The 27,427-nt window shown below is 38.0% G+C and overlaps 3 protein-coding genes and 1 non-coding gene across 4 annotated transcripts; 2 read left to right on the top strand and 2 right to left on the bottom strand.

Moving 5' to 3' along the window:
• Positions 1–3,213: 3,213 nt before the first annotated feature.
• Positions 3,214–4,854, top strand: LOC137746067 (CASP-like protein 4B1). Its single transcript, XM_068486125.1, has 3 exons — positions 3,214–3,563; positions 3,655–3,790; positions 4,406–4,854. Exons 1-3 carry the CDS (start codon positions 3,259–3,261, stop codon positions 4,595–4,597), a joined length of 633 nt encoding a protein of 210 aa, XP_068342226.1. The 5' UTR covers positions 3,214–3,258; the 3' UTR covers positions 4,598–4,854.
• Positions 4,855–5,475: 621 nt separating this feature from the next.
• Positions 5,476–7,704, bottom strand: LOC137746066 (probable WRKY transcription factor 26). The gene is made up of 5 exons (XM_068486124.1): positions 7,402–7,704; positions 7,097–7,279; positions 6,393–6,961; positions 6,111–6,275; positions 5,476–6,021 (listed from the first exon to the last, which is right to left on the bottom strand). Exons 1-5 carry the CDS (start codon positions 7,672–7,674, stop codon positions 5,679–5,681), a joined length of 1,533 nt encoding a protein of 510 aa, XP_068342225.1. The 5' UTR covers positions 7,675–7,704; the 3' UTR covers positions 5,476–5,678.
• Positions 7,705–21,397: 13,693 nt separating this feature from the next.
• TRNAQ-UUG (transfer RNA glutamine (anticodon UUG)) lies at positions 21,398–21,469 on the top strand. Its single transcript has one exon. It is a non-coding gene; the product is annotated as a tRNA-Gln (tRNA).
• Positions 21,470–23,289: 1,820 nt separating this feature from the next.
• Positions 23,290–27,124, bottom strand: LOC137745332 (F-box/LRR-repeat protein 3-like). Its single transcript, XM_068485276.1, has 8 exons — positions 26,329–27,124; positions 26,005–26,130; positions 25,577–25,684; positions 25,094–25,487; positions 24,889–25,018; positions 24,261–24,555; positions 23,921–24,172; positions 23,290–23,676 (listed from the first exon to the last, which is right to left on the bottom strand). The coding sequence occupies exons 1-8, from the start codon at positions 26,983–26,985 to the stop codon at positions 23,623–23,625; spliced, it is 2,016 nt and encodes a 671-aa protein (XP_068341377.1). The 5' UTR covers positions 26,986–27,124; the 3' UTR covers positions 23,290–23,622.
• Positions 27,125–27,427: the final 303 nt, after the last annotated feature.

Below are 27,427 nucleotides of genomic sequence, written 5' to 3'. Positions count from 1 at the left end.
GAAAAACCCTAATCATCAACTGAAGATAAATTCTAAAGGATTTGTAGTCAAAATGGTTCATGATGTTGACATAATTTCTCATTTTGGTCCCTGACAATGAACATTGATAGAAGTGGTCATTGAATTTGTCTACTATAAATCATTTTGGTCATTTCGTGAAAAATTTGTCAATATTCTTGTTAAGTGGAGGGGTTAGTTTGACAAAAATATCGTTAAAAAAGAGGTCACTTGGTCGTTCACATAACAATATGACGAAGATATCCATAGGTCAAGACAAGAATAGATTGATGTAACATAAGTGGTCGCCTTCATAAGGGTAAGGTTTCAGCGCAAAAAGATTACGCCCCCATATCTCTATCTCTCTACCCGGAGCCCTCCTATTCATATATCGGTGCGAAAAAGCCGCCTTCTTTTTTTTATTAGTTGGAAATTTGTCAGTTGAGCTAGTAACCGTTTCCTGTAAGTGAGACGAACTTAGAAGGGATTTGCATTCTCCTTTCCGCTTCTACAATCGGGAACAGGTTTGAGGTCAACTGTACTCTAATAGGTTTTAACTGCTTGGGCAACGCTCATCCTTTGTTTAAGGAATCGCTTCTTTTAATAGTATCTTTCTCCTTTGCTCGTGTATCCCTTCTCTTTCTTTTCATTCCAGTAAAAAGTCTTATACGGTCTGGCCTCCACTAAAGGACAAAAATAATTTACGATGTACAAACTGAGAAACCACTTCTATCGATTTTTATTTTCAGGTACAAAATAAAGAATTATGTCAATCTCATATATCATTTTGGGTAAAAAGCCAACTCTAAATAATCAACTATGGTTGTGATCCTTCGCAGGCTTTCGTGTTTACATCTCCGACATTCTACGAAAATTGTAACTTATAGATTGGCCAAGTTAAAGTTATATTTAGGACATGAGTCCTTTCAGTTTGTCAAATTGTAAGGACAACATGAAAACACATAGAACATGTAATTTGGTCGCTTGAGTGGCCGGTGATTGATGCGGATGCTTTTGTCCAGACTGCCAAGTGCATCTGTATGAATAATGATCAATTGGAATTCCTTTCAGCCACTTTCAGATGTGTGGATGAGATGTCTATGACTACAAATGAGTCGGTCTCTGGATGCCAGTGGCCCTGAGCCTTGGATTAGCATTAGAAGGTTTTGGATGCTGTCACAAGGGCACAACAACACAAGGGCCCCGGGTTTACTAGCAGCCACCCCCTTGACAGCACACCCAGTAACATGCACATGTATGCTATGGCTGGTCGGTCAAGTGTGTGAGTGACTTTCGACTGTTAATGTATGTGGCAATTATGTTGACGTTAGCAAAATCCACAATTTTGATATCTTTCTTGTGCATTTATAAGACATAATCCATACAATTTATAGTAAGATGTTAATCCTAAGATTACAATCGATCAATGCCTCATTAAAAATCTCCTGAGGGTTTGTAATCTTTTCGAGAAATCGTATGGATTCAGTCTTATTTAACGACCTACCCTGGACCCTGGCCCTTATTTAAACAAAGTAGCACATCGCATGAGTCTAAGTCAACATGATTGGGCTTAGCCTAGTAACGCTATATTGGGCTTTATACACTGTTATTATTAACCTAAGGCCCTCAACAGGTTCCAAATAATTTTATTTATTTATAGACAGTAGATACTAAATCATGGAGAGAGGAAGACCCTATTCACCAAAGGCAATCCATCATTTGCATTTCTGTTTGATTAGAAAAGTTTAGGTCAAGCGTCCGCCCATGTTATCCATGTGAAGTGACCCGTTTTTATTACAAAACATACTTGTACAGATGACGTGATCACATACACCCGACACAATATGTTCTCCATTGTTATACTACACAATTATGCAAAATATAAGTGGAAAATGACTGTATTCTAGAAGATAATCGCAATCACATGTGAACATGCATTTTTCTTCTTTTTTCTTTGTGTGGTCTTTCCTTTGGTCGGATGGAAGAGCTGAATATGTCAACACATGATGCGCTTACCAATTCCTTTGGTGCTGCTGCGCTCTACTTTCCGCCTTATACTATAATACTTTACACATTGACCACCATAATACTTCGGATTAAAACTTGTAGTTAGATGTCACATTTTAGTTACAGCGTGCAATTTCATTGAACAAATCAACATTAATGTTCATCTAATAGGAATTGAAAACTAAGACTTCACTAATTAAAGATTGCACCTTTTAATTGTTCAACTACGATTGTTTATCACAAGCATTTTGATATTTATGCATATTTTTCTCGCCTTCTAATCTTTCTTTTTAGTCAATCGTGTTTCACGTATTCATACAAGAAATGAGCAATAACTACCCATAGAGTGACTATTTAGTTGTTATTGTTGTTGTAACAATGATGTTGTCAATGAGAAATATGTGATAAAAAGCCAAAAACAAGGTAATAGCAACAAAGTACTAATGCATTAAAATATAGTTTAACATCATTGTTATCCAGCAACATAAAACAAATAGCCACTATATGTGGTTACTCTTGCTCACTTTTCTTGCAGTGATGTTTAAACGCATTCTCGAGCCTCCGTGCAAGATGAATGACTAATTGTGATCAAAATAAGTTGAGTTCTGGTTTCAAATAAATTTGATATACTTATAAAACCTCATTACGCACATAGGGTTTCAAATAAATTTGTTATCCATGTTATACCCTAAACTCTAGGATTCTCTCTCCTCTTTTCTCTCATACTATATGAACGGTTACGATTAAATCACATCAACGTTTTGTATTAATTTTTTAATAGCCAGAAGAAGACAAAAACAATATATGAGAGGAGAAAAGATAAAAGCATGAGAATATGAGGAGAAAAAAATCTACTCCGTTGATCACATAGTAATATTTCACATGCATCAATGATAAAGGTGCTCACTGTCTGTCCTAATCTTGATTTCTACAAAAACAATGATCATCGATCTAGGAATCATCTGGAATCATTGGCCTGCAGTCACCAAGGAAGTTAGTTAGTTAGTTACAATCGATCAGCAGTGCACCAACCAACTATATAAGTGCACCACTCACCCAATCATTCTCTGCCACGTCACCCCATTTGCAAATTTTACCCTAATCACACACGCATTCAATGGTTCACTGAGGCGTGAGCGCAGTGGTTCCCACGCGGCATGCCAGACCGCCACAAAACGCTGACTTGTCACTATAAAATCACCCGGCAAAACTCCCTTCCTTCCTCCAGTTCCAATTCATTCCCCAGCAGAATCAATGACCAATCAAGACGACACGCCCCCGATGCAGGAAGAACGGGCAGCCGGATCACCGCCGCCAGTTGTTCCCACGGCTCCACCGATTAATGATGTGGAGAACCAGACCCCGTCCCACGCCAGGACTACTGGGACGGGGATTGGGGTCGGGGGGATCCTGCGGCGGTGGAAGAGGGAGGACTTGTTGAGGAGAGGCTCTCTGGCTCTGAGGGGACTTGCTTTGGTTTTTTCATTGCTGGCCTTCATCATCATGGCCAGCAACAAGCACGGCCACGGGAACAATTTCGACGAATATGAAGAATACAGGTGAGGGATCAAATTCGGTGATTATTTGTTAATCTGAATATCTGTTGTAATTAATAAATATTAAATTCTTTTATATGATTTAATTTGATAGGTATGTGTTGGCTATAGCTATTCTGGCGACGTTGTACACAGTGCTGCAATCATTCAGACATGCACGCGAGCTTTCCACCGGCAGAGAAATGTCTCAGCGACGGACGTCGGCGTTGGCTGACTTCATCGGCGATCAGGTAATTTGTTTATTAATATCCTTCATTTTTCTAAACAATTGTAGAATTTTATGATGAATACGCGTAAGCTTCCAATAATGACAATAAAGTATTAAAGAAAAGAAGGTTCTCCTAAAAGTCCGACTATTTTAGTTAAATACTCTTTCGTGTAGCATAACTTTTTATTTCGGTTCCTAAGATTTAAAGTTGATAAAAGTGGTTCCTAAGTTATACAATATTAATTATTTTGGTCATTTCGTAAAAAAGTTCCGTTAAATAAGATTAAAGTGACAAAAGTACCCTCAGTTTTTGTCAAATCACAACGGCCTATTGTTTTGTTTATTAAATTGAGGGTACTTTATCATTTTTAGTCTTTATTTAATAGAAATTTTTCACAAGATAACCAAAATGATTGACGGTGGATAAACTCAGAGATCGCTTCTATCGATTTCAAATCTCAAAGATCAAAATAAAGAATTATATCAATCTCATAAACTATTTTAGCTAAAATTGACAATGAAATTGGTAAAGGGACCATGACTTTTCGTATGAGTGCCAACCACCACTTAAGAAAACTAGAAATGCAAATGAAACAATTGACAAAAATTTGATTTGTGAGTTGATGGTGTGCTGCAGATTATGGCCTATTTACTGATATCGTCGTCATCGTCGGCGATTCCGTTAACGAATAGAATGAGAGAATATCAAAACAACCTATTCACAGACGCCGTAGCATCCGCCATTAGCATGGCCTTTCTTGCTTTCGTTGCTCTTGCACTATCGGCTCTAATTTCCAGTTACAAATTATCGACTCAATCTTACATCTGATAGTTTATCACGAGCTTTATTTCATATTTGTAACAAAATGTGTTGTAATTAGGTATACATTAATTCCTCTGCTTATTGGAGTTCAGTGTTCATATTTGGTTTTGAGGTGATTACCGCATTCATTTTAGATTAGGGATTATAATGTGAATAATATGATGAGATATGTATCTTGTTTTACACGAGTATAAAGACATATACTTATTGTTGATTGATTGTGGGTTGAATGCTCGTATTCTAACGATATGTATGTTGAACAATAGATTGGCTTTCTTTATTAAGAACTGAAGTTTCTAAAGTCACTTTACAATGGGATGTGCCTATGTAGGGTTGTATCCACTCTGGCTTTCTATCTCCGAAGCAGTCGGATTCGGAAATTTGAACCTCTCAATTTAAATCATATTGTCCTCATTAGCCCCATCCCACTGGCCCATCGTACATAAAACAAAATCTTTACAAACAGTTCGGATCTCTCACTCTCTCTCTCTCTCTCTCTCTCTCTCTCTCTTTAATGGCTTGGATTTCTAGATTTAATTACTCCGGACAGAGATTCTTAACTCCCCAAATGCAAAGATTCATTCCTTTGTAAGAGTGGCATAATCAACCACGTACTAATGAATTTTGTGACATGATTAACCATGTACTAACGAATCTTTTCTTTAGAGTGAGGCTGAGAGATTGTACAAAATTATGACTTCTAAAACTCTAAAAAGTTGGACTTGGAACACTGGCAGTCATCGTAAGGCTTTGTTGTTATATTTTGTAGATGTTAAAGAGTTCTTGAAAAGCCTATTACCGAAAAACAGAAACAATTTAGTCTTTCCGTTATTCAGGCAGCCCATTAGGATTGGATTGACTTTTTCTTTAAGTACTTTTGGAACTTAAACAAATCCTAATTCATGTCATTCAACTTGTTACTTCCCTCCAGCTTAAACTTCTTATCGCAACATGGAGCAAAAAGAATATACAAATGCAATACTACCAGTCTTTACATAATTACTATTTAGGAACTATACAACAAACTGTGTTGTCCTTTGCTTCCTTGGCCCCGAAGACACATCCTCGTGTAACATCATTTCCGATTTCAGAAGTCAGAAAATCCATGACTTCCCGCACTCTGCAACATTTTGAGAGTGTACGATTGGTTTTCAGTGGTTGCTGGCTGCGTTCTGTTCTGAAGAGAGTTGAGGTAGCTCAAATTAGAATGGTTAGGTAATGCCAAGGGCCTCACAGCCATGGACACATTGTTGCTGCTATTATCGGCAGTAGGTCTACTTGCATTGCTATAATTCCCGCTGCCTCGCGCAGCCGGAACATCGTGGTTGTGCTTCCCTTCGTACGTGGTGATCACCGCCCTTGTGTCCTGCGATGCTCTCTCCACATGTTTCCTCACTGGACAACCTACGGACGTGCATTTGTAGTAGCTCCTGAAGATTGGAAAGCAATTGAAAATGTTAATTAGCAGCTAATTTCAAAAGGGGTTGCTTGTAGTTAAACACATTGATAGGGTTTCTACCTTGGATTTGGATTTCCCTTCACTACTTTCTGTCCATATTTCCTCCACCTATACCCGTCATCCAGAATATCGATTTCGCTCGTTGTCTGCACTACAATTCTCGGTTCTTTCACAATTCTACCGCCAGAAGATGCATATGACTGATCATTTGCATTGTCTCCCTTCCTGCAAAATATGATAAATAAGTTAAACAAAATTGAATTTTATAAAATAAAAAAAAAAAAAAATTCTATGAACACATACAAAATTGGCAACTCCAGTCAGAAATTTGTATGAGCTTACCATCTTTTCGCCTCAGGTTCGTTTTCATCTTCAGCTCCTACTGAATTACTTATTGGAGAGTTCTGTTCAAACTCATCCTCTCCAATTGAGGTAGAAGAATCCTCCTGTAGTGAGACGGACTCAACTTTCGGATTGGACAACGTCGGAACGGATTGATCAGAGATTCCATAGAAAGAACCCTGAATCGAGTTAGAGCTTGATCTTCTTGTAGACTGAGGCTTATGATGGTTGTGATTACCCTTGTACACAATTTGAGTAATCTGTCCATCCAATGATCTCTCAACCTTCTTCTTTGTGGGGCAATTCGGAAACGTGCACTTGTAATAACTCCGCGGATTTTCGCTACCCTTCACTTGTTTCTGCCCATACTTCCTCCAATTGAACCCATCATCCGATTTTTGTTCTCGGGCATATTGCGAAGATTGATTAGAATGCAAGTAATCGGACTTTGGAGCACCATTAAGTTCATTACTCTGCGTATTCGCTTCGATTGGCTCGAATTCGGACTTCACTCCCGCCTTCTCAGCATTAAAATCCCATGCTTGCCTTTCTCTTTTGAATGGTTCTTCCTGTTCAGACAAAAACGATCATTAAGCTACTAATATCGCCTAATCCTCTATGTTATCGCGGTTAAAAAATTAAAAAGAAAAAAGAAAAAGCTTCCAACTTTAATTAACTAGTAAAAATAAGCGAAGAGCTCTTACCACTGAAACCATGCTAGAAGAAGATTGAAGATTAGTAGCAGGCCTCGATTCGGGTTGGAACGAGAAATCGGAGAACATTTTCGGCTCCTCTCTATCCTTAATTCCTTGCTGGGTGTCTTTAGTATCATTCATCCAATCGAAAACCTGACTCGAAAAAGCTCCTGTTGTTGGAGATTCAAGATTCTGCAGAAGAAGAAGAAGAAAAAAAAAAAAAAAAAAACCAAAAAACCCATCAATAAACACACAAAAAAGAACATAAAAAACCCATCAAAAATTTAAAATCGTATAAAATTTATATATCTTACATATGAGAGGAACATGGGTGAGCTGAGAAAATCGGCGGGACTAAAAGCCGGCGTGGAAGCCAAGTAAGAAGAAGGGGAAACAGGGGGAGGAGAGAGAGGCAGAGAAGGAGGCTGGAGTGACTTGAACTTGGGGATGTCAGTCCCGTTTCTGTCCGTGAACCGGATCGGATTAGAAGAATAGTCCGAGAATAGTCCCCCCCAATTAGTCCTGTCCTGTCCAATCCCGCTGTTCTCCATGTTGCTTGTGAGGAGGTGAGTGAAGGAAGAAGTCATGTTTTTGGCTTCTGGATTTGAGAGGAAAATGAGAGGAATGATGATAGCAATTTAAAGGGTTGAATGCAAGTGACATATGTAGGAAAGAGAGAAGAGAGAGAGAGATGGAGGGTATTTTGGTCACTTTGGGATGTTTCTGGGAAGCTCAGTGAAAAGTTTGACCGTGGAAAAATGGAAGAAGAAGTCTGGTCAAATCTTGTGGGTTTGACTTGACTGCGCAGAGTGCTAACGTAAGAGTGGGTGGCGGCTCTTAATGCAAAAGCTAGGATGACAATTTGGGAATAAGATTCTTTTCGAATTCTATTTAAGAAGATTCGGATGATTACTTAATTTTATCAGTTTATTGTATATTATGCAATTAATTTTTGTTAGACATTATTTATATTCAATTTAAAATTTAAAATTTAAAATAATTTTTAACTGCACGATATACAATAAACGGACATGATTGATTGATCTCCGGATTCCCACAAAGAGAATCCGAAGAAGATCCTTGTCCGACAATTTAACCCGTCAAATTTGGTAATCGACACAAACGGTTTGGTTTTAGGATTAAATTTTGGTTGCTTCACGGTTATGGGTGGTTGCTCATTATGGACAAGTTCCTCCTCCGATGCGATTAGATATGGCGGCTTCGCCACCCTGTGCGCTCCAATCCGGCAACTGCCACCTTAACTTGTGAAAGTTGCGGAGCTTGGTTGAACGATGAAGTTGCCAGTGGCCTTGGTTTGAGTATCACAATCCTCCACAGAGATTAGCTAATATTGTGGTTCCATTCTCAGATTAGTTGTAGCCATTTTGTTGCCTGATCTAGCAAGTGTTGTGGTCATGCTTTTGAGATGGTTGCATGTGGTTGTCGCCCGTGTGTGATGAGTTATGTGGTATCATCTTTCAACGATGACTTTATGTGGTCATACTCTTCTGCGATGATTTTATGTAACCTCACTCTTGAATGATCATCAGTTTGTTCACTTTATATTTGTTGTGTCTATAATTTTTGTGACAAAACTTTACTGGCGGCGTTTGTGCGTATGTGCTTAAGGTATCCATACAGAGATTTTACTTCAGTTGTTTAATTGTGTAGGTTCATTTTAGATCATTTACTCGGTCATTAGAGCTATGTAAATTGACATTTGTGTATTTGTTTATGTTGATCAGTGAATACAACTCTATCGTTTCTTATAAAAAAAAGTAACATGTTTCTTTTTAAGATTAGGAACCAAAGAAAAAAAAAATAAAGACTGTCGTGGACCAAGCATTAAAATTAAAGGGGAAAATTGGTAATGAATTCTTATTATAATATTTTGCTTGCAACCCTTTACACACCAATATTCCAACATAGAGATTTCATATTTGTCTTCTTTGGTTCATTTTTTTTAATTTTGCACTTTTCTTTGCTAATTGACAGTATCACCAAGTTAAGCTTTGATTATTGCTTCATTTTTTAATGATTGTTTAGGTCAAGCAAAACATGAAATAAATAGAGTGTTGCTAAACCTACCTTATTATCCTATTTCTTCACTCATTTCGTAATAAAAATATTAATTACATATTTATGCTTATAGAAAACGACTTTTAAATCCCTATTTATAAATTCATTATAGAACAATACTTGAGTAATCACTAACGAGGCATTTTTAAAAATCCCTTAAACATGCAACCAAACACCTTCTCCCTCTTTCGAACTCGGTGAAATTCCTGCAACTCACCCTTTTCTCCCTCGTCCTTCATCTACACCAACCACACCTTCCATTGTCCTTTTTCACTACTGACGTCGCTGCAAAAGTCGATTATAAAACATAGAGCCGTATTTTAAAGTCAAATTCGCAGTGGATTTCATCTCTAACAATCTCACCAAGAGAGTGGAGCTGATGGTTGGAGAAAAGATTAAGGTAGTGTTAACGGAGGTATTGTTAACGGAGGAGAGAAGTTGGAGGAGGGTGGATTTGGGGGTTACCGGAGAAGAGAGCCACTGGTGATGTTGCTAGATCTCAATGGCGGAGGGTGGATTGGGGGTGAACACTGGAGAAATGAGGGACTCAGGGTAGGTCGCTAAAGGAGTCGGGGTGGGTCGCCAGAGAATATTGTAATATTTAATATTCATTCTTCCGAAAATTTAAAAAAGAATTTAGATATACCATTTTGTTGCAGTCATATTTAGAATAGGAATGTGATTGTGCAAATCATAGGGAATTTGGGAATGTGTCTTATATTCCTATTAGGAGTAGACTCCCTATTCAATGTTGTAATCCTAAAGGGAAAAGTTTTTACCTATCCTACTACTATAAATAAAGGCACATTAGGGTGAATCAAAGACACCTCACAATTAAATCAATCTCTCTTCTCTCTCAATATTGTCGAACCCCTTTCTCTCTCTAAACTCTAGATCATTTAATCAAATAGGCCTACAACACGTTATCAGCACGCTCTTGCCAGAAACTAAGGAATTGACGCATTGTAGGAGGAGACTATCATCCACCACATTCAAGGGCTTATTCGTTTTCTGCTAATTAGGTACGCTTAAAATAAAGGAAGATATTTGAAACGTCCACGAAGCATGAAAACATTCTCCATGATGCATGAACCCCTCTATGTTTATATTTTCCTTTCGATATATATATATTGTATATATTTGTTTCATGCATTGCACAATTCAATTGTTATGTGGAATTTGTGAGTCAAACTATATAAAATAAATTAGAAGCATATTTAGGGTTTCCTAAACCCTAAGGGATTTTGAAAACTATATGGGCATGGGATATGGTGCGGCATACCACCGCACCATCACTATGGACACAGTACCAGGCCACGGCCTGGATTTCAACTCGGCAAAGCCTGAAGCCCCACGCCCAAAACGCTACTAGCCTAGATTGGCTGGGTCCACTCTTGCATGCCACAACCTTTATGGTTGCTGGGCTCACTGCCTACCCCTGCCTACATCTAATCTAGCCCAATTAGCTGGGATTTTCCCACGGCCACGTCCCATGCAGCCAGCCCTCGCGGTTGGGCTTCCAGCGCCTAACTCGCAAGCTTTTGAGCTTGCTCTCGTGACCATCTCCCTCGGTCCAACTTCGAAACCCAGCTACGGCTGTGGTTTCCCTTCCTCACCCGTGGCCTGCAGCCATCACTCGAGGTCCTTTGGGCCTTGCCTTATGCTTAAGGCACCTAAACCCATGCCATTTTACCCACGACACTAAGCCTAAATTATTTTGGGGCTATATTTTTCGACCAATAATATTATTTTAATATTATTTTGCTTCTACAATCGACCCCGTATGGCCCGATTTATTGAATTAATTAAAAGTGACCTACAGTCCATTAATCTGATAATGAATCCAAAATTATTGATCTGAAGATCACTTTTGGACATTAACGATTCAATAATTTATTTTTATACTTTGAACCGTCACATACTTTCGTAGTAACGAAGCTCTCACACTTGAGTTCCAAAAGAACCTCAAATCCACTATATCCAAATTAGTATATTGCATTCTGTGTTTCTTGCAGGAACCTCTCATTATGAATTAATTGTTCATAAAAACTAAATTGAACCTGTAGTTTCAAATTTAGTGCCTTTGAAACCTGAAGTTTTCATTCAAAACATACCACATGAAACCCGTAGTTTTCATGTATAAATTAAACCATTACATGTCTATAGAACATGTATGTTCTACCATATATGTCTATGGCTTACCATATGACTAATCACGTTTTCTCCCTTCATTTTAGGGACTTGTCGAACTTGAAAAAGCTCAATTTCTCCGCTCTAGAAGTCTCTGGAAGAAACTATCTGAAGTGGGTATAAGACGTGAAGCTCCATTTAACTGCAAAAGGCATTTGAGCCACCATCGAGGCACCTATCGCTGACAAACCTATTGATGAAGCTCAGAATGCTACTGCAATGATCTTCATTCGAAGAAACATCCATGATGTAATGCAGATTGAGTTTCTCGCTGAGGAGGACCCACACACCCTGTGGCTTGCTCTGGCCGATTGTTTCGATCACTAGAAAGACATATACTTGCCTGAAGCAAGACAAGACTGGCAGCATCTTCGCTTCCAGGACTTTAAGTCCATGAATGAATACAACTTTGAAGTTTATAGAATCCGTTCTTTGTTGAAATTCTGCAAAATGGAACTAACCGAATCAGATCTCCTGGAGAATACCTATTCGACCTTTCATGCCACCAATATTGTCCTGTAGCAACAATATAGGGCATAGAAATTCACTAAGTTTTTGGATTTGATCTCTGTTTTACTTCTCACTGAAAAGCAGAACCAGCTTCTGATGAAGAATCATCAAACTCGACCAACTGGCTCAAACGCCGCACCTGAAGCGCATACAACCTCTTTTAGCAGCCATAAACGACGAAAGAACCGTCGTGGCCTTGGCAATGGGCGGCAAGCCTAACCACGGGCCCAAGGTTAATAGAGTGCCTCACCTAAAGGAAGAATTGCAACCCAGCAGCGTCCACCACTCGCCCCTAAGGTCCCAAACTTCAAGAACAAGGGCAAAGCTCCCGTTCAGGCTATTTCTCCTAAACTGGACATGTGCTATTGCAACTGGGTTAAAAGCTTTTATATTACTTGCAAGAAAGACAAGGTTGTTGTAGTATAAAATGGTTCTCGCAAGGTCGTTCTCCACAGGGATTATTAAATAATTCGAAACAAACTAAATTTCAATTAATTACTGTAAAGCAGAAAGTTGAGATGATTGGTTTTATAACTTACTTAAATTAAAATGAATTTAATTAATAAAAATAAACTACTATGCAATATTAAAGATGAAAGGAAAATAAAATTGTTTTGGACAAATCAAATTAAGAAAACACTAGGGTTTCACCATCACCTAGCAATCCTATGTATTTTTATCAATTAATTATGATCTATACATGCCACTTTGAAGGTTAGGTTTTCCTAATTTATATTCTACTTGGAACCTCCAACATAGAACGTATATCTAACATGCAACCCGTCCGGATGTTCGGATCAAATCTGAACATGAGAGACTCATTATGCTTTATGAAAACCCTTTGAAAAACCATGCAACCCTTAATATGTGGTGTTCATCTTAAGTGAAATTACAATTATTAATCACAAGAAGCCAACATCAATTTTAGGGAACCTTCCGACCAAAATTGCATCAAATTACTTTTCTAAAGATCCTAATGGTGATCAGGCATTAAGACAATTAGATAGTTTTAATCACAGTGATCAATAATTCAAAGTATGCATGCAATCAATCATAAGTAATTAAATAAAAATCACATATTCATGCTAAGGCTTACGACTTCACCCTAGCAAAAGGAATTAGTTACGCATATTCATAATTGAAATCCTAGAACATATTATCAAGAATAAAAGGAATGAAAACACCTTAAAGTAGAAAATCTCCAAGAACCCTAGCCAAGTTCTCTGTATCCCCAAAGTTGCATAAAAGAAAGCATCCCCCAAATTAAGAACGGCCAAGCCTTTTTATATCTCCCTCAAGCTAGCACACAAACCCTAACCCTCAAGTATTTTATTCCCACCAAGAAACTAAATAATAATAACATAAAATAGAAAATAAATTCCTAATTAACCTAGGAAAAACTGCACAGAAACTGTTCAGCCACGTTTTAGCCTCAAATCTCCTCCAAATCCGGCCCAAGATAGCTTGTTTTAAAGATAAGAACATTCTGAACACATCTTTAGAAGTCCACAAACCTATCCGATGTCATCTTGGGCTCCAAAAACGCATTTCAAACCCAACACGTCACTATTCCAGCACTGCACATGGCTCCTTTATTTTATTGCCAGAAAATCATCGCTTGGTAGAAAAAACTGATATTTTGACAGGATCAAGCTAAGTGACTCAAGAACGTCCACCAATTGGAATTACTCCAAAATTCGTCAATTTGGCCATGTTTTGCTCCAGAGGAAGTCGAAAATCCTGTATTGGAAATATAATTCAAAGTATCAAAATTCTTTCAAATTATTAACCAAAATATACTAAGAATAGGGTTAAATATATAATATAAAATATACTCATCAGCTATCGCTGTGGATCAAGGGATCATTGGTCACGCATATGCCGAGCTTCCCCTGAGGCTATTGTCAAGTATCATTTTCATCGTGAGTCTAACTTTGCACATGTGGATCATTTGGAAGATGCAACTACATCAATGGAGATATCGGATTTTCAGAAGGCATCAACGCCTATGGATGAATAAATTAGACATGTTTTTTTTAGGACGTTTACCCCTAGTGGCCGAACCCACTAGGAGTGGCCGGCCCTACCCCCTATTTTGCTAGGTTTATTGTTTAATTTTGAACAATTTTTCTATGTATTTGGAATAATTTGTTTGGTTTTGGTTTGTTTTGAATTATGGATTGTTATTTGAATGGATATTATTTTCTCGAATTGCTTAATTGAATGAATGGACTTATATCTATGCATGTGACCAATTGAATCAATTTATTTCTAGGTTTGTCTAGTGGGGAAATTAGTTGTCTGGCAGATGGTGCAATCACGTACATCATCTTGAGTGAACGACACTATTTTACTAACTTAATACCCAAGAAAGCTCATTTGACAACTCTCTTAAGCCCATCCAACCTGATTGAAGGATGCAGAAAGGCATGTATCATGTTGTCTAATAGTACAAACTTGACCATTAAGGAGGCACTCTATTCTCCACGTTCCGAAAGAACGTTGCTGAGTTTTAGAAATATTCGAGATAATAAATATCATCTTGAAACCACTGAAGATCATGGTTCTGAATTTCTTTGTATCACTTCATACGAATATGGCCAAAAGCATATTCATAAGAAGTTGGAACGACTGCCAAGTGGGTTGTACATTACAACGATTCGCGGCATAGAAGCCTACAGTGTGGCCAGCCCTATGCCTGAGTTTTAGGACACTTTGTTGCTTTGGCATGACTGTTTGGGACATCATGGACGTGACATGATGTGCCGTATCCTCAAATCTTATCACGGACATAAGTTACTTCCCTATGTTGGAGTTCTGCCATGCAAAGCGTGTTCTTTAGGGAAGTTGAATACTCAACCTTCCCATACAAAGATTATTCACTACCCCCCTAAATTTCTTCAGAGGATTCAAGGGGATATTTGTGGACCAATCCAACCAACCTGCGAATCATTTAAATATTTTATGGTGTTGGTTGATGCATCGACAAGATGGTCACATGTTTGCTTGTTGTCCACACGCAACACCGCGTTTGCTAAACTCCTAGCTCAAATCATTAAGCTAAAGGATCACCACCATGATTATCCAATTAAGTCAATTCGACTGGATAACGCTGGAGAGTTTACATCACAGATTTTTGACAATTATTGCATGTCAGTAGGGATTGATGTGGAACATCTTGTGCCCCATGTTGACACCCAAAACGGCCTAGCATAAGCTTTCATAAAGCGCCTTCAAATGATAGCTCGGACTTTGGTTATGCGAACCAAACTGCCGGTACCTGCCTGGGGCTATGCAATATTGCACGTAGCTGTGTTGGTCCACCTGAGGCCCACCGCTACTCAACCACATTCACCGTTACAGTTGATCACTGGATATGAGCATGACGTCTCACATTTACGGGTGTTTGGATGCTCCATTTATGTGCCAATAGCGCCGCCGCTATGTACCAACATGGGTCCTTAGAGAAAAATGGGAATCTATGTCGGTTATGATTCGCCATTAATTGCTCGCTACTTAGAACCCTTAACAGAAGATCTTTTTAACACACGTTTTGTGAATTGTCACTTTGATTATACAGTATTCCAGTCGTTAGGGGGAGATAAACATAATAATGTTCCCGTAGAACGCTGCAAATTGTCGTGGTATGCTCCCACTATGTCTCATTTAGATCCCCGTACTGCCTAGTCTGAAACCGAGGTGCGTCGAATTATAAATCTTCAAAGCATTGCTCAAAGCATGCTAGATGCTTTTAATGATCTAGCTAAGATTACAAGATCACATATACCCGCTGTAAACACACCTGCAAGGATAGATGTACCCCGCGTACGTCAACAACCTGCCTAGGAAGGCTAGACCGTCCTCGAAGGTGGGGAGGCCGTACCTTCCACCCGGCAAGGTATATTGGCGGCTAGCCAATCATCTGCTCCAACCTTGAAGAGTGGTAGACCCCTTAGTTCAAAGGATTCACAACTTCGGAAGAGAAAAATGGCACCAACTGTGACCCTAATTTGAATCTGATCATCGCTCACTCATCCGTTCCAACGCATGAGGTTATTTTAGATTACGGTGATGCTTCAGATGAAACATGACGACCTCCCGAGAATCGTGAGATTTCAGTCCACTACACAGTATTGGATGAGGTTTGGAATAGGAATGAGATGATCGTCGATGATGCATTCTCGTACTTAGTAACTACTGACATCATGCTTAGCGATGACATTGAACCACGTTCCGTCGATAAATGCTGATGTAGAACCAATTGGTCAAGCTGGAAACAAACAATCAAGGTCGAACTCGATTCGCTCGCGAAACGTAAAGTGTTTGGACCTATTGTTCCTACACCACCACGCATGAAGCCTGTTGGCTACAAGTGGGTTTTCGTGAGGAAACGTAATGAGAAAAATGAAATAGTGTGATACAAAGCAAGCCTCATAGTGCAAGGCTTCTTTCAGGGCCCAAAGATTGATTACGAGGAGACGTATTCCCCTGTAATGGACGTTATAACGTTCCGCTACCTAATCAATTTGGTAGTTTTTGAAAAACTGAATATGCAGTTTATGGACGTGGTAACCGCGTATCTCTATGAAGATTTAGATACGGAAATCTACATGAAAGTTCCAGAAGGACTTCCATTAATTGGTTCAAATAATTCTAGACCACGAAACACTCTCTCAATTAGGTTGAGGAGGTCACTCTACGGATTAAAACAATCCGGGTGGATGTGGTATAACCATCTTAGTGAATATTTGATAAGTCAGGGTTATGTGAACAACAAACTATACCCATGAGTGTTCATAAAGAAGTCACATTCCGGATTTGCAATCGTTGCAGTTTATGTCGATGACATGAATCTTATTGGGACTCCCGCAAAGCTTGAGGAAATTGCTGCACACTTGAAATCGGTATTTAAGATGAAGGATCTTGGGAAAATTCAATATTGTCTCGACCTGGGGATCGAGCATTGTTCGGATGGAATCCTAGTACATCAATCGAACTACACCCAAAAGGTGTTGCGTCATTTTAATGAGGATAAAGTGAAGCCTTCAAGTACACACATGGTCGTTCAGACTCTAGATGCTAAACGAGATCTTTTCCGTCCAAAAGAGGATGAGGAAGAGATTTTGGAACCCGAAGTTCCTTACCTAAGTGCAATTGGGGCTTTATTATACTTGGCTCAGTGCACTAGACCCGACATCTCTTTTCATTGTGAATCTTTTGGCAAGATACAATAATGCGCCCACACGCAAACACTGGAATGGTGTTAAAGACATTTTCCGCTACCTCAAAAGTACTACAGATTTGGGCTTGTTTTATACCCGCGAATCTCCAAGTGTTGCCGCCCCCTATGACCCTCATATTGATTCTCGCCTTATTGGTTACGCAGATGCTGGATATCTGTCTGACTTACATGGACCACGTTCTCAAACGGGCTATGTCTTTACCATTGGAGACATCGCTATATCTTAGAGGTCTACCAAGCAAATGCTAGTTGCGACTTCATCTAACCATGTTGAGATTCTCGCCGTGCATGAAGCATCGCATGAGTGCTTTTAGCTGAGAGAAGTTATAAAACATATTTGAAGCATTAGTGGTCTTACATTAGTCATTGACCTTCCTACGACGATCTTTGAAGACAATGCAGCATGTATTAAGTAGTTGAAGAAGTGATACATCAAGGGAGACAACACCAAGAACATAGCACCAAAGTTCTTTTACTCACACCAGCAGCAGCATCAGAATATTGAAGTCAAGAAAATCTGTTCCCAGGACTACCTGGCCGATCTCTTCACCAAGTCATTGCCTAAGTTTACATTTCAGAAGCTCGTCCAAGGAATTGGTATGCGTAAATTATCTAAGTTGAATCGCTTGTAGTTTTCTTATTTAGAAGTTATGTCCAACTCATAGGGAGTATCTAGAAGTATACTCACATGATCTTAATGTACTATTTTCCTATGATTAGGAGCATTTTTCCCACTAGGTTTTTGCTACCTAACAAGGTTTTAATGAAGCACCCATTATGAGATGATCATACTCCATTGAGTTTACTACCTTCGTCCAGTTTAACATTCATTTTTAGACATTATGCATACTTCTCACTTTTCTCCTTAGTCTATGGGTTTTCCCCATGCCTTGGGTTTTACCATAGCAAGGTTTTGTGAGTTTTACTACAAATGCATTCTTCACTTAAATTTGAGACTCGCGATCATCCGTTGTGCTAATGACTTCATCAACTATTCTACCTTATTTGCTGAAGATCTGATGTGATGGTTTGTTGAGTATTTACACACTCAAGAGGAAGTGTTGCAGTCATAATTAGAATATGAATGTGATTGTGTAAATCCTAGGGAATCTGAGAATGTGTCTTATATTCCTATTATGAGTAGATTACCTATTCAATGTTGTAATCCTAAAGGGAAATGTTTTTACATATCCTACTACTATAAATAAAGGCACAATGGGGTGAATCAAAGATATCTCACAATTAAATCAATTTCTCTTCTCTCTTAATATTGTTGAACCCCTCTCTCTCTCTCTCTAAACCCTAGATCATTCAATCAAAGAGGCCTACAACACATTTCAATTTTTTAACTTTTTAGGATGGGCGGGATTATAATGTAGGTGAGAAGTAAGATAATGTGGTGGGTCTAGCATCACTCAATAAACAAAATGTAAGTTCAAATTAAATACCAATATTATAAAGTTTTTTTTTTTTTTTTTGAACAAACGATATTATCTATACTAAGGGGTGGAGAGCGAGTTAAGCCTCACAATGGGCTAATAATAACCTAGAATATTTCACTTACAAGTAAAAGGAATATCACTACCATTTAAAAAAAACTACCAATCTTTTTCCATTCCTTTTGGATTAAGCACCAAATGGTGGGCAAATACACATAAGCATATAAACGTTTATATTTTTGTCTGTCGCCATTGTCACTGTTGCAGAAATTTTTGTTCAATCATCGTAAATTTTAAGTTAGAGTTAACCAGTGATTTAAAAAAATAGTATGTGTAATTTTTTCATCTTCAATTATGCTTTGTTGTGAGTTTATTGTTTATTGTTTATTTATTTATTTTTTTTGGCATGTATACATAATAAAATTGGAGAACTTATGAAAATTTCATTAATTGACATATTTTTTTGAGGTCACTTTTGGACAGTAAAATTAAGATTGAAATTTTTGATCAGCTAAAATTTGATCAACTGGGCGCAGGAAAAAGTTGGTCAATAAAAAAATGAGGTAGGATTAAGTGGTAATCATGTAATTATTTTGAATTATAGTAGTATTTGTTGAATTTTTATTGGAATGTAAACTAGAAACATGATATATTACCTAAAAGTTTTTTTCGAGTAAACTAAAAACAAGGTGTTTTAGCTAAAAAAAATTGAGAAATTTTATTTGAACCCATATAACCTATTTCTACACCAAACTTACTCTCTACACCTATATTATTTTTAATGAAAGAATTAGTATCTCTTTAAGCCCAATTTTATACCTAAATTGCCCTCACAAACCCAATTCAAAATGTGAATTTATCTTTACACCCATTTAAAAAACAAAATATCAATTGAATAATTTGGTGAAGTTTCAACTTGTTTATGAATCTTCCATATGCTTTCTTGATATCCATGTCCCCGTGATTGTATTTGCATAAACATAAAGTACATGCTTTCATATGTCTAGACTTAAAACATCATAGAAAATAAACTGATAATAACTTTTCTTTCTATGCAGATATTGTGATATGCAGCAGTTAGGCGGGAATGCTAGGGGTATCGACGAAGTTGCCATAGGCATAGAGAATGGTGATGGACAGTTTGTGTGTCCCGTAGCAGTGGAGGATGAGCTTGCCAAGCTTTACCATGGAGATGATGCATTATACTTAGAGGTGCCTTATCGTCGGGAACACTCACCTCCTTCTTAAGCTAGGAAACCACTTCTTTTCTGCTGAAATATTCAACCAAGAATAGAGTCTTAAGTCCAAGGTGAGGCTTCACCACCACCTACATAGTGAAACCCAAACCCACCAATCTCATCTGCTCAACTTTCAGTGTTGATGGTCGTAAATTGAAACTCAAAATCTCATCTTCTCAACTCTATAAAAAATAGAAGTCAAACGACCAAAAAAAAAAAAAAAAAAAAAAAAAAAAAAAAAAAGCATTTCAACGTAGGATCAACGTAGGGTTTTAGCCAACGTAGGATAAACATTATATGATGGTAAGGTTTAATTTGGGTGTGGGTTTATTGATAAATTTCATTTTGTTATTAATTTCATCTTGTACATGATGGTAATCATGTAATAGGGTAAAAAAAACAATTCACATTTAATAGGGGTGTAGTCAATTTGGATTTCATATGACTTTTTTTTAAGTGACAGATTTCAAAGGATTGTAGAATCCTTACAACTTTCAAATGGATTTTTAAGGATTCTTATGGATTTTGATTAAGATTTAAAAGGATTCTTATGGACTTTGATTAAAGATTTGAATGGATTTTGAGAGACTCTTGCCATTTTAAAATTTATTTTAAAATAAAAAATAAGATTAAACTTGAAAGTGAATGAAGAACTGTGCCCAGTTCTCCCAACTAAGTAACCCCTATCCTCCATGTCCATGGTCCTCCACGACAGAAACCTTCCACCATAATCATTCATTCATGAAAGAGCTTTCGGCTTTTGAATTTTTCTAAAAAGTGATTCCTCTTATTCGAGAAAGAGGGAGAAGAATGGATGATGCAAAGGTAGGAAAAATGAAGGAGTCCATTAGCAAATGCGAGAGAGAAGAGTGGATGTTGCAAAGGTAGGAAAAATGCAGTCCAACAAATGAAACTCAAACCCTTCAATTATCCACACCCCCTCTCTCGCCTTCTTCCAGTCCTATCTCCAAATGTATGATCAACTTTGCTATCTTTTGTATACGATTGTATACAATGGAATATTGATTGTATATTGAAAAGATAGGGTGGGTGGCTGAGACGTCAGAAGGAAGGAAGGATGGGTTTCTCAGAAAAAATAGAGATTGAGAAGGAAAGCTGGAGTTGTAGTGTGGGGAGAGAGAGAAAGAAAGTGAGAGGTTGAAAAGAAATCCTAGGGGTGGAAGTAGGATTTTGTTACGCTTACTATTCCTTCTTAAATCTTGCAAAATCTCTTATTGAAGAAAATCTTTCAAAATCTATGAATTTTTTAATACCTATAGATTTGCATGGACTCTATAAAAATCCTTTAAAATCCTAGTTGACTACATCATGATTCTAAAATTTTTTAAAATCCTTTCATTGACTACCCCTATATTTGAATGGATTCTTTTAAAATCTTGTAAAATCCTAATTGACTACACTAAGATTCTAAAGTCTTTTTTTTGAAAATCCCTCTCAATCCTTATTTGACTACACCCCTCCTAAAGTTTAAGTTGAGTGTAGAAAGAAGTTATATGGGTTGGAATAAAATTTCCAACTTAGAATTGGCAATTAAATTTAACCGTAGAATCACTGCTACAAATATAATTAATAGGCGCCAGTTGAGCCAAAAGGTTTCGTAGTGTAGTGGTTAGCACTCTGGACTTTGAATCCAGCGACCAGGGTTCGAATCCCGGCGAGACCTTTTATTTTTTGCGACAGCTACATTTAGCTATTGATTAGGCTCGTTGAGATTGTCCAGGTGGCATAGAAATAAAGAATTATTTGGTCATGAGAATCCTTATGGAAACGTTTCAAGCCAAAGAGAAATGAACATAAAAAGGAAATGCGAGGAAAAGTAAGAGTATTACTTTATACTTTTCATCTATGTACTCATCATATGATGCATGTGTATGCATGCAGAGATATATATAAATATTTTAACTTAAAGAAATTCACAATCTCTTTTAATCCATGTTGATTATGCACCAAAACAGTAATGAAACCAAACTTATACTATTTACAACATACGTTTTTTTGGCATTTCTACTTTTCCACTCCTCATCTTTAACCATATGTGGGTCATCTCCACATTGTTACACCAATAAGGATAATATTTAGGGCAACATTATGCATATTCCTTTTTGTACAAAGGCCATCTCATCTCTCAAGTTCATGTCCAAAATAACATCACAAGAACCAAAACGCATCATTTAATAAAGTATAATTACATGACTAACTAGAAACGAAAAAAGCAGTATACATGGAGCAAGTCGAGAACTCTGCCTCCTTTACAACGCAGATACTTCAAGAAAAAAACTTCTCAAATAAGCAAACGATTATAGAGAACATTTTCTTTTTATGTAGTTCGCTAGAAACCCACTAACAAATAATCTGTTGGTCCTCCTATAACCAATGCGAGCCTTCTTTCCTTCCACCTTAGAGCCTGTTTGCTCAGTGCAATTTTGAGAAAAGGGTTTGCAGTTTTTGATCAAAAATTGTTTTATCCGAAGCTTTTGGAGCAATCTCATTTGTTTGTTAGCCATTTGAAGCTAAACTCAAGCTGAAATTTGTAATATTTTCAATCTTCAATTTATTTTTTTACTAGGATTTTTTATAGTTGATTATATGATATGTTCACTGATACTTATTTGAAGCTGACGTCCGAAATGTCAATACAATAAATGTTGGAGAGCGCCGATTATAATGAAGATTTGAGCATGTTGATTCAAGAACAAAGTGGCAACCTAAAACAAGAGAAGAACTAAACATATAAAGAGTGGGTTGGTGTCACCCACTATGGAATGTTCATTCAACGTTGTCGAGCGCTTGTTCGAGGCGTTCGCGCAATTGAGGTTCACAAAATACAACAACAAAGTCTTTGTGACTAGAAAAGAGAGTGAACATGTGTAAGCACTACAATGATATCCTAAAGCCTCATTGATTTCCACCTAAATATCACCTCTACAAAAGAAGACAACCCTTCACTTACCTAGTTAATCTGCATCTGTTACCCTAGACATTTGTCACATGACCTTTTAATCCCTTTTTCTAACTAACACATGTCGTGTTCTTTGTCTAATATCACACTGGCCCCTTCTAAACTCAAACATTCCCTACTCTTTACTCGGAAGAATTTTCCAACCTTCCAAATAATTTTCTACTCTTCACTGGCCCCCTTCTATACTCGAACATTCCCTACCCTTTACTTACACGAATTCTCCAACATCCCAAATAATTCTGTACTCTTTACTTGCAAGAATTCCCTCGTCTATTGAATAATTTTTCTAAATGTATTAAAAAAGATCAAATTTAGTTTACTCCAACATCCCAAAATAACAAGATGATACCCAAATAATAAGGTACAGAGAATATAATACAATCATACAAATAATTCTAAGTCTCAATTCATACTTTTCTTGCGACTCCTTCCTCATGTGATTCAAATGATTGGTATTTTTAAGGTAAAAATAAGGGGAACGTTTACTAACCACTTTCATACAGCAATCTCATAAATCAAACTCATCCGAAGTCATGCTCCAAATATCACAATAACCAAACTCATTAGTTGATAAAGTACATGAGTTACAAGGAAAATGAACATTTAACGTAGCATCCAAACCATCCATTCATTAAACCTTTTCGACGGATTTGGTAAGATTGATGCCATAGTCTACAGCTTACATAGCAAAGCCCTTGTGTCAAGGTTTCACAACTTCGAAAAACTTACATCCAGTAAGCTGTGACAAATAAAAGAAAAAATCAGTACTATACATCAAGCAACACGAGGACTTTGCCTTCTTCACAAGAGTCCAAAAATACTTAAAACATCGCAGCCGAAACAATCGTGGGGAAAACTCATTGCATGATATCTTCTAATTGTATTTTCCAACACTGAGGGTCCAATTCAGCCTGTCAATAATACAAACTGAAGTCAAGTACAATCAACAGACAAATATTATGAGTTCTCTAGCAGGGATATTGGATCGAAAGCACAAATCTGAGTGCAACGAACATGTAACTTGATTATTGTTTGTTATCGAATCACAAATTTTTTTCAGTTATGTCCTAGATCTTTAATGACATCAGACTAAACAAATTTTCTGGATAGTTAGCATCTTCGTAGCTTTGATGATTAAAAAGTAAAAGCACTTACCCTGAAGAACTTATTTCTCCACTGAAATACACAACCGCGCACTTCTAAATGTTCGAAAAGAGCTTGGGGTAGCAATGACTTGAAGGTTGCTTGGAGCTTTACTTTAGTTAGCCCCCCGCAAGCCAATAAGGCAGCTGCCAGTCCACTAGGGCTCAAGCCCTCCAAGTGCAAGATGGTTAAGCTCTGTAGGCAACTGATACTGGCTAAGGATAACAGCCCCACATCTGTAACTGAGGTATATGACAAATTAATCTGCAAGACAATAGGAACGGTCCGGTCAAATACAAGTGTGTCTATCAAACTGTAAGCTCACATGAAAGCGAGAAATGAGAAAGCGTACTTGTCTAAGGTTCTGAGCAAAGTGAGCAAGCAGGATCATCCCAGCATCATCAATATTTGAACACTTCTTTACATCCAGCTTGGTCAGTTGCTTGCATCCCACAGCAATTGCTGCTAGACCCAGAGATGTGATAAGAGGACATCCTCGACTTTCAACAGCATTCAGACTTGAGCATTTTGACAACGAGATTAACGAACTATCAGTAATGTCTTTGCAATAGGCTATGTTAATAACCTCAAGTCCAGGACAACCTCTAGCAATAGCTGATATGCCTGCATCTGAAATTCCTGTGCACCTAAAGAAAATAAACACATTCAGATTAATTCCTTGTCCTGTCAGTCCATGAATAGATGTTTACGCAAACAAATATTTGGCACCAACACAGAAGATCTTGTAGAGAAGTTCGGATTTGTTTCCTATATGAATTAGTTAAGACTTTTGACGACATAGATTAGCATGCTTTGAAATCAACGAGACCTTAGATTAAGCATTCAGTAGTTTCTCTGGCAGACTGTATAACATTGTTGCACTTGCATGACCTACACGTTTCTGTGCACAAAGGGAAAATGAAGGGATAAAAACAAATTATAACAAAGGTTCAACTGTTCAAGGATCACAAGTTACACACCTGTATAGATCGAGCTCTACTAGTTTCGAACAGTGCATGCCAATGTTCACAATGCCGTCATCAGTTATGTTCAGGCAAATTCCTATTTTTAAGCTGGAGAGGTCGGAACATCTAGAAATGGACTTCAGACCTGCACATAGAAGGTACAAAAATAAGCAATTAAAACAGAAGTTCTTTATTACACTGAGGTTGAGCGAGGAAAAACCTTCGTCGTCGACTTCATTATCTGTTATGTCAATCTCCTCAAGAGTTTGGCATCTCTGTCCAATGAGGACAAATGCTTCTCGAGGAACCAGGGTACATGACTCCATCCTAAGAGAAGTGAGTGCGGTACATGATTCTGACATCTGGGCAATAGAAGCAATAGTTATCTTTCGGCAGCATGTGATGTCTAGCTTCCGCAGATTCTTGTGCTTTTTCAAAATAGAGGAGAGACCCTCATCAGTCACTCCCACACATTTACTTAAGCTCAGCTCCCTTAAAGAAATGCACCAGTTTCCGATGTCTTTTAGTCCAGCATAGGTAACCAGGCAACCATCTAATTTGATTGACTGCAACGTCGGAAGCTTTCGCAAGCTATCGGCAAGAGCAAGAGTCACCTGACCACCAGTGCCACCACAGTGCAACGTATGAGTTGAGAAATCACACTATTAACTATTAAACAGACTTCACAAAAGTCAATACTTACAGGAGAGCCATATGACAATACGAGTTGCTCTAAACATCCGTCACTACCGCTCGTTAGGGCTGACAACCCAACATGACTAATGTTCTGACAGCTAGATATGTCAAGTTTCTGTCAAAGGTAATAACAGCATGTGTCAAAATTTGTCAAAACAGAAATGTTAACTCTGACGAGTAACTAGCACGAATTGTCTATTACCCTGAATAGCATCAAATTTAAATATCGTCCCAATAAAAGAATCTCGAGTAATCAGAAGAAATATAATGAAAGAGTCAAAGTTTTCGACTTTTTAATTGCACATATGACAACCCAAATCTAATCCTTCGGATGTTATGTTAAATAGAACCAGCTAATCATATCAATATGTGATTAAAACAAGACGCTAAGAAAACAGGCAATCTCGAACCGAACCAGCTAAGCATAGGATCTACCTTAAGCGATTTGCACCCATGTTTGAAGGCCGAAAGGCTATCATCATCGATACTGAAGCATCCTTCTAGAACCAAATCTTCAAGATATTGTAACTCGAAGATCGACGGTAAGCATTTATCTGTGATCTGCAGCAAATCATGAACAAACATATCACTATGCAGCCATTAAAAATCATTAAATTTGACAAAGACAATCCAAAAGCAGGGTGCTTTTCAAAATAAAACAACATTAAATAAATAAATAAATAAATAAAAAGCAACCATTTACCATTAACGGTATAAAGCTAAAAACATAAACTTAAATCAGTAAAAACAAGAATTTACCGGCAAGTAAGAAAGATCCAAACTTCGAAGATCTTTACACTTTACAGCAAGCAATCCGACCCCCAAGTCGCTAACACGGAGGCACCATTTCAAATTAATTAATCTCAGCTTTCTGCAACCAACTGCAATACACCCAACACCCATATCCGTAATCATCTTGCACCTCCCCATCCACAGCCTCTCCAAGTTCTTCGCCTCCCCCAGAGCCGCCGCGGCGGAGTCTCTGAGCTCGGTGGCGTTCGACAGGTCGATCTCCACCAGATTCTTGCAATTTGCAGCCAAACTGAGCAATCCAATTCCCGAGAAGCAATTCGACCGCGAAAGATCGATCGATCGGAGGCTGGACCTGCAAGCATTTGAGATGGCGACAAGGGAAGCGTCCCGGACTCGCGAGCAGAGCGTGAGATCGACGTGGGAGGCATTTGGGTAGCGGTGGAGGACTTTCGGGAGGTGGTCGGAGCGTAAAGGCTTGAGCTTTTTGCGGTGCTTGGATTCTGCGGCGTGGAAGGACTTGCAGACCAAAGAGAAGGACTTTTTGTCAATTGGGTTTTTTTCGAGGAAATCGAGGATTATGAATATGATTTCATCGGACAGAACATGGAAGACGTTGTTGTCGTTGTTGGTGTTGTTGGGTCGAATGGTCTTTTGCCTCTTCATGGTCTGAGATTTTTTTCTGTGATTTGGATGAAGAAATGGGAGTTGATTTTATAGGTGGAAGAAGATGGAGAATAATGGTGTTTTGGGAAGTAACCGTCGGGCAGATAGACTCTGGTTTTCGGTTTTTGGGTAGGTTGTGGGCAGAAGAGAGAGAGAGAGAGTTGATGATGGGGGAGTGAAGATGAAGGAGAAACAAATTTTACAATAATGGCCTTGTGCTGGGTACCTTCTGTCATTGCTTGTTTCCATATGCAATGACTATTTTATCCTTTCTTTCCCAGACTATCTAAGAGACCCCATTGACTTTAAACTAAATCCAATCAATTGGATCTTCTTATTTGTGAGAAATTTAACTTTTAAACTATAGAATTACATGATCATTTCCTTTAGGTAGCGATTCTTGAACTTAATTTTTCTTCCCATGTAATCCTTTTCTGTTTTT

This window comes from Pyrus communis, chromosome 9, assembly GCF_963583255.1.
Source record: "Pyrus communis chromosome 9, drPyrComm1.1, whole genome shotgun sequence".
In the NCBI taxonomy this organism is placed as follows: Eukaryota; Viridiplantae; Streptophyta; class Magnoliopsida; order Rosales; family Rosaceae; genus Pyrus; species Pyrus communis.
This window is presented reverse-complemented; position numbering and strand designations above follow the sequence as displayed.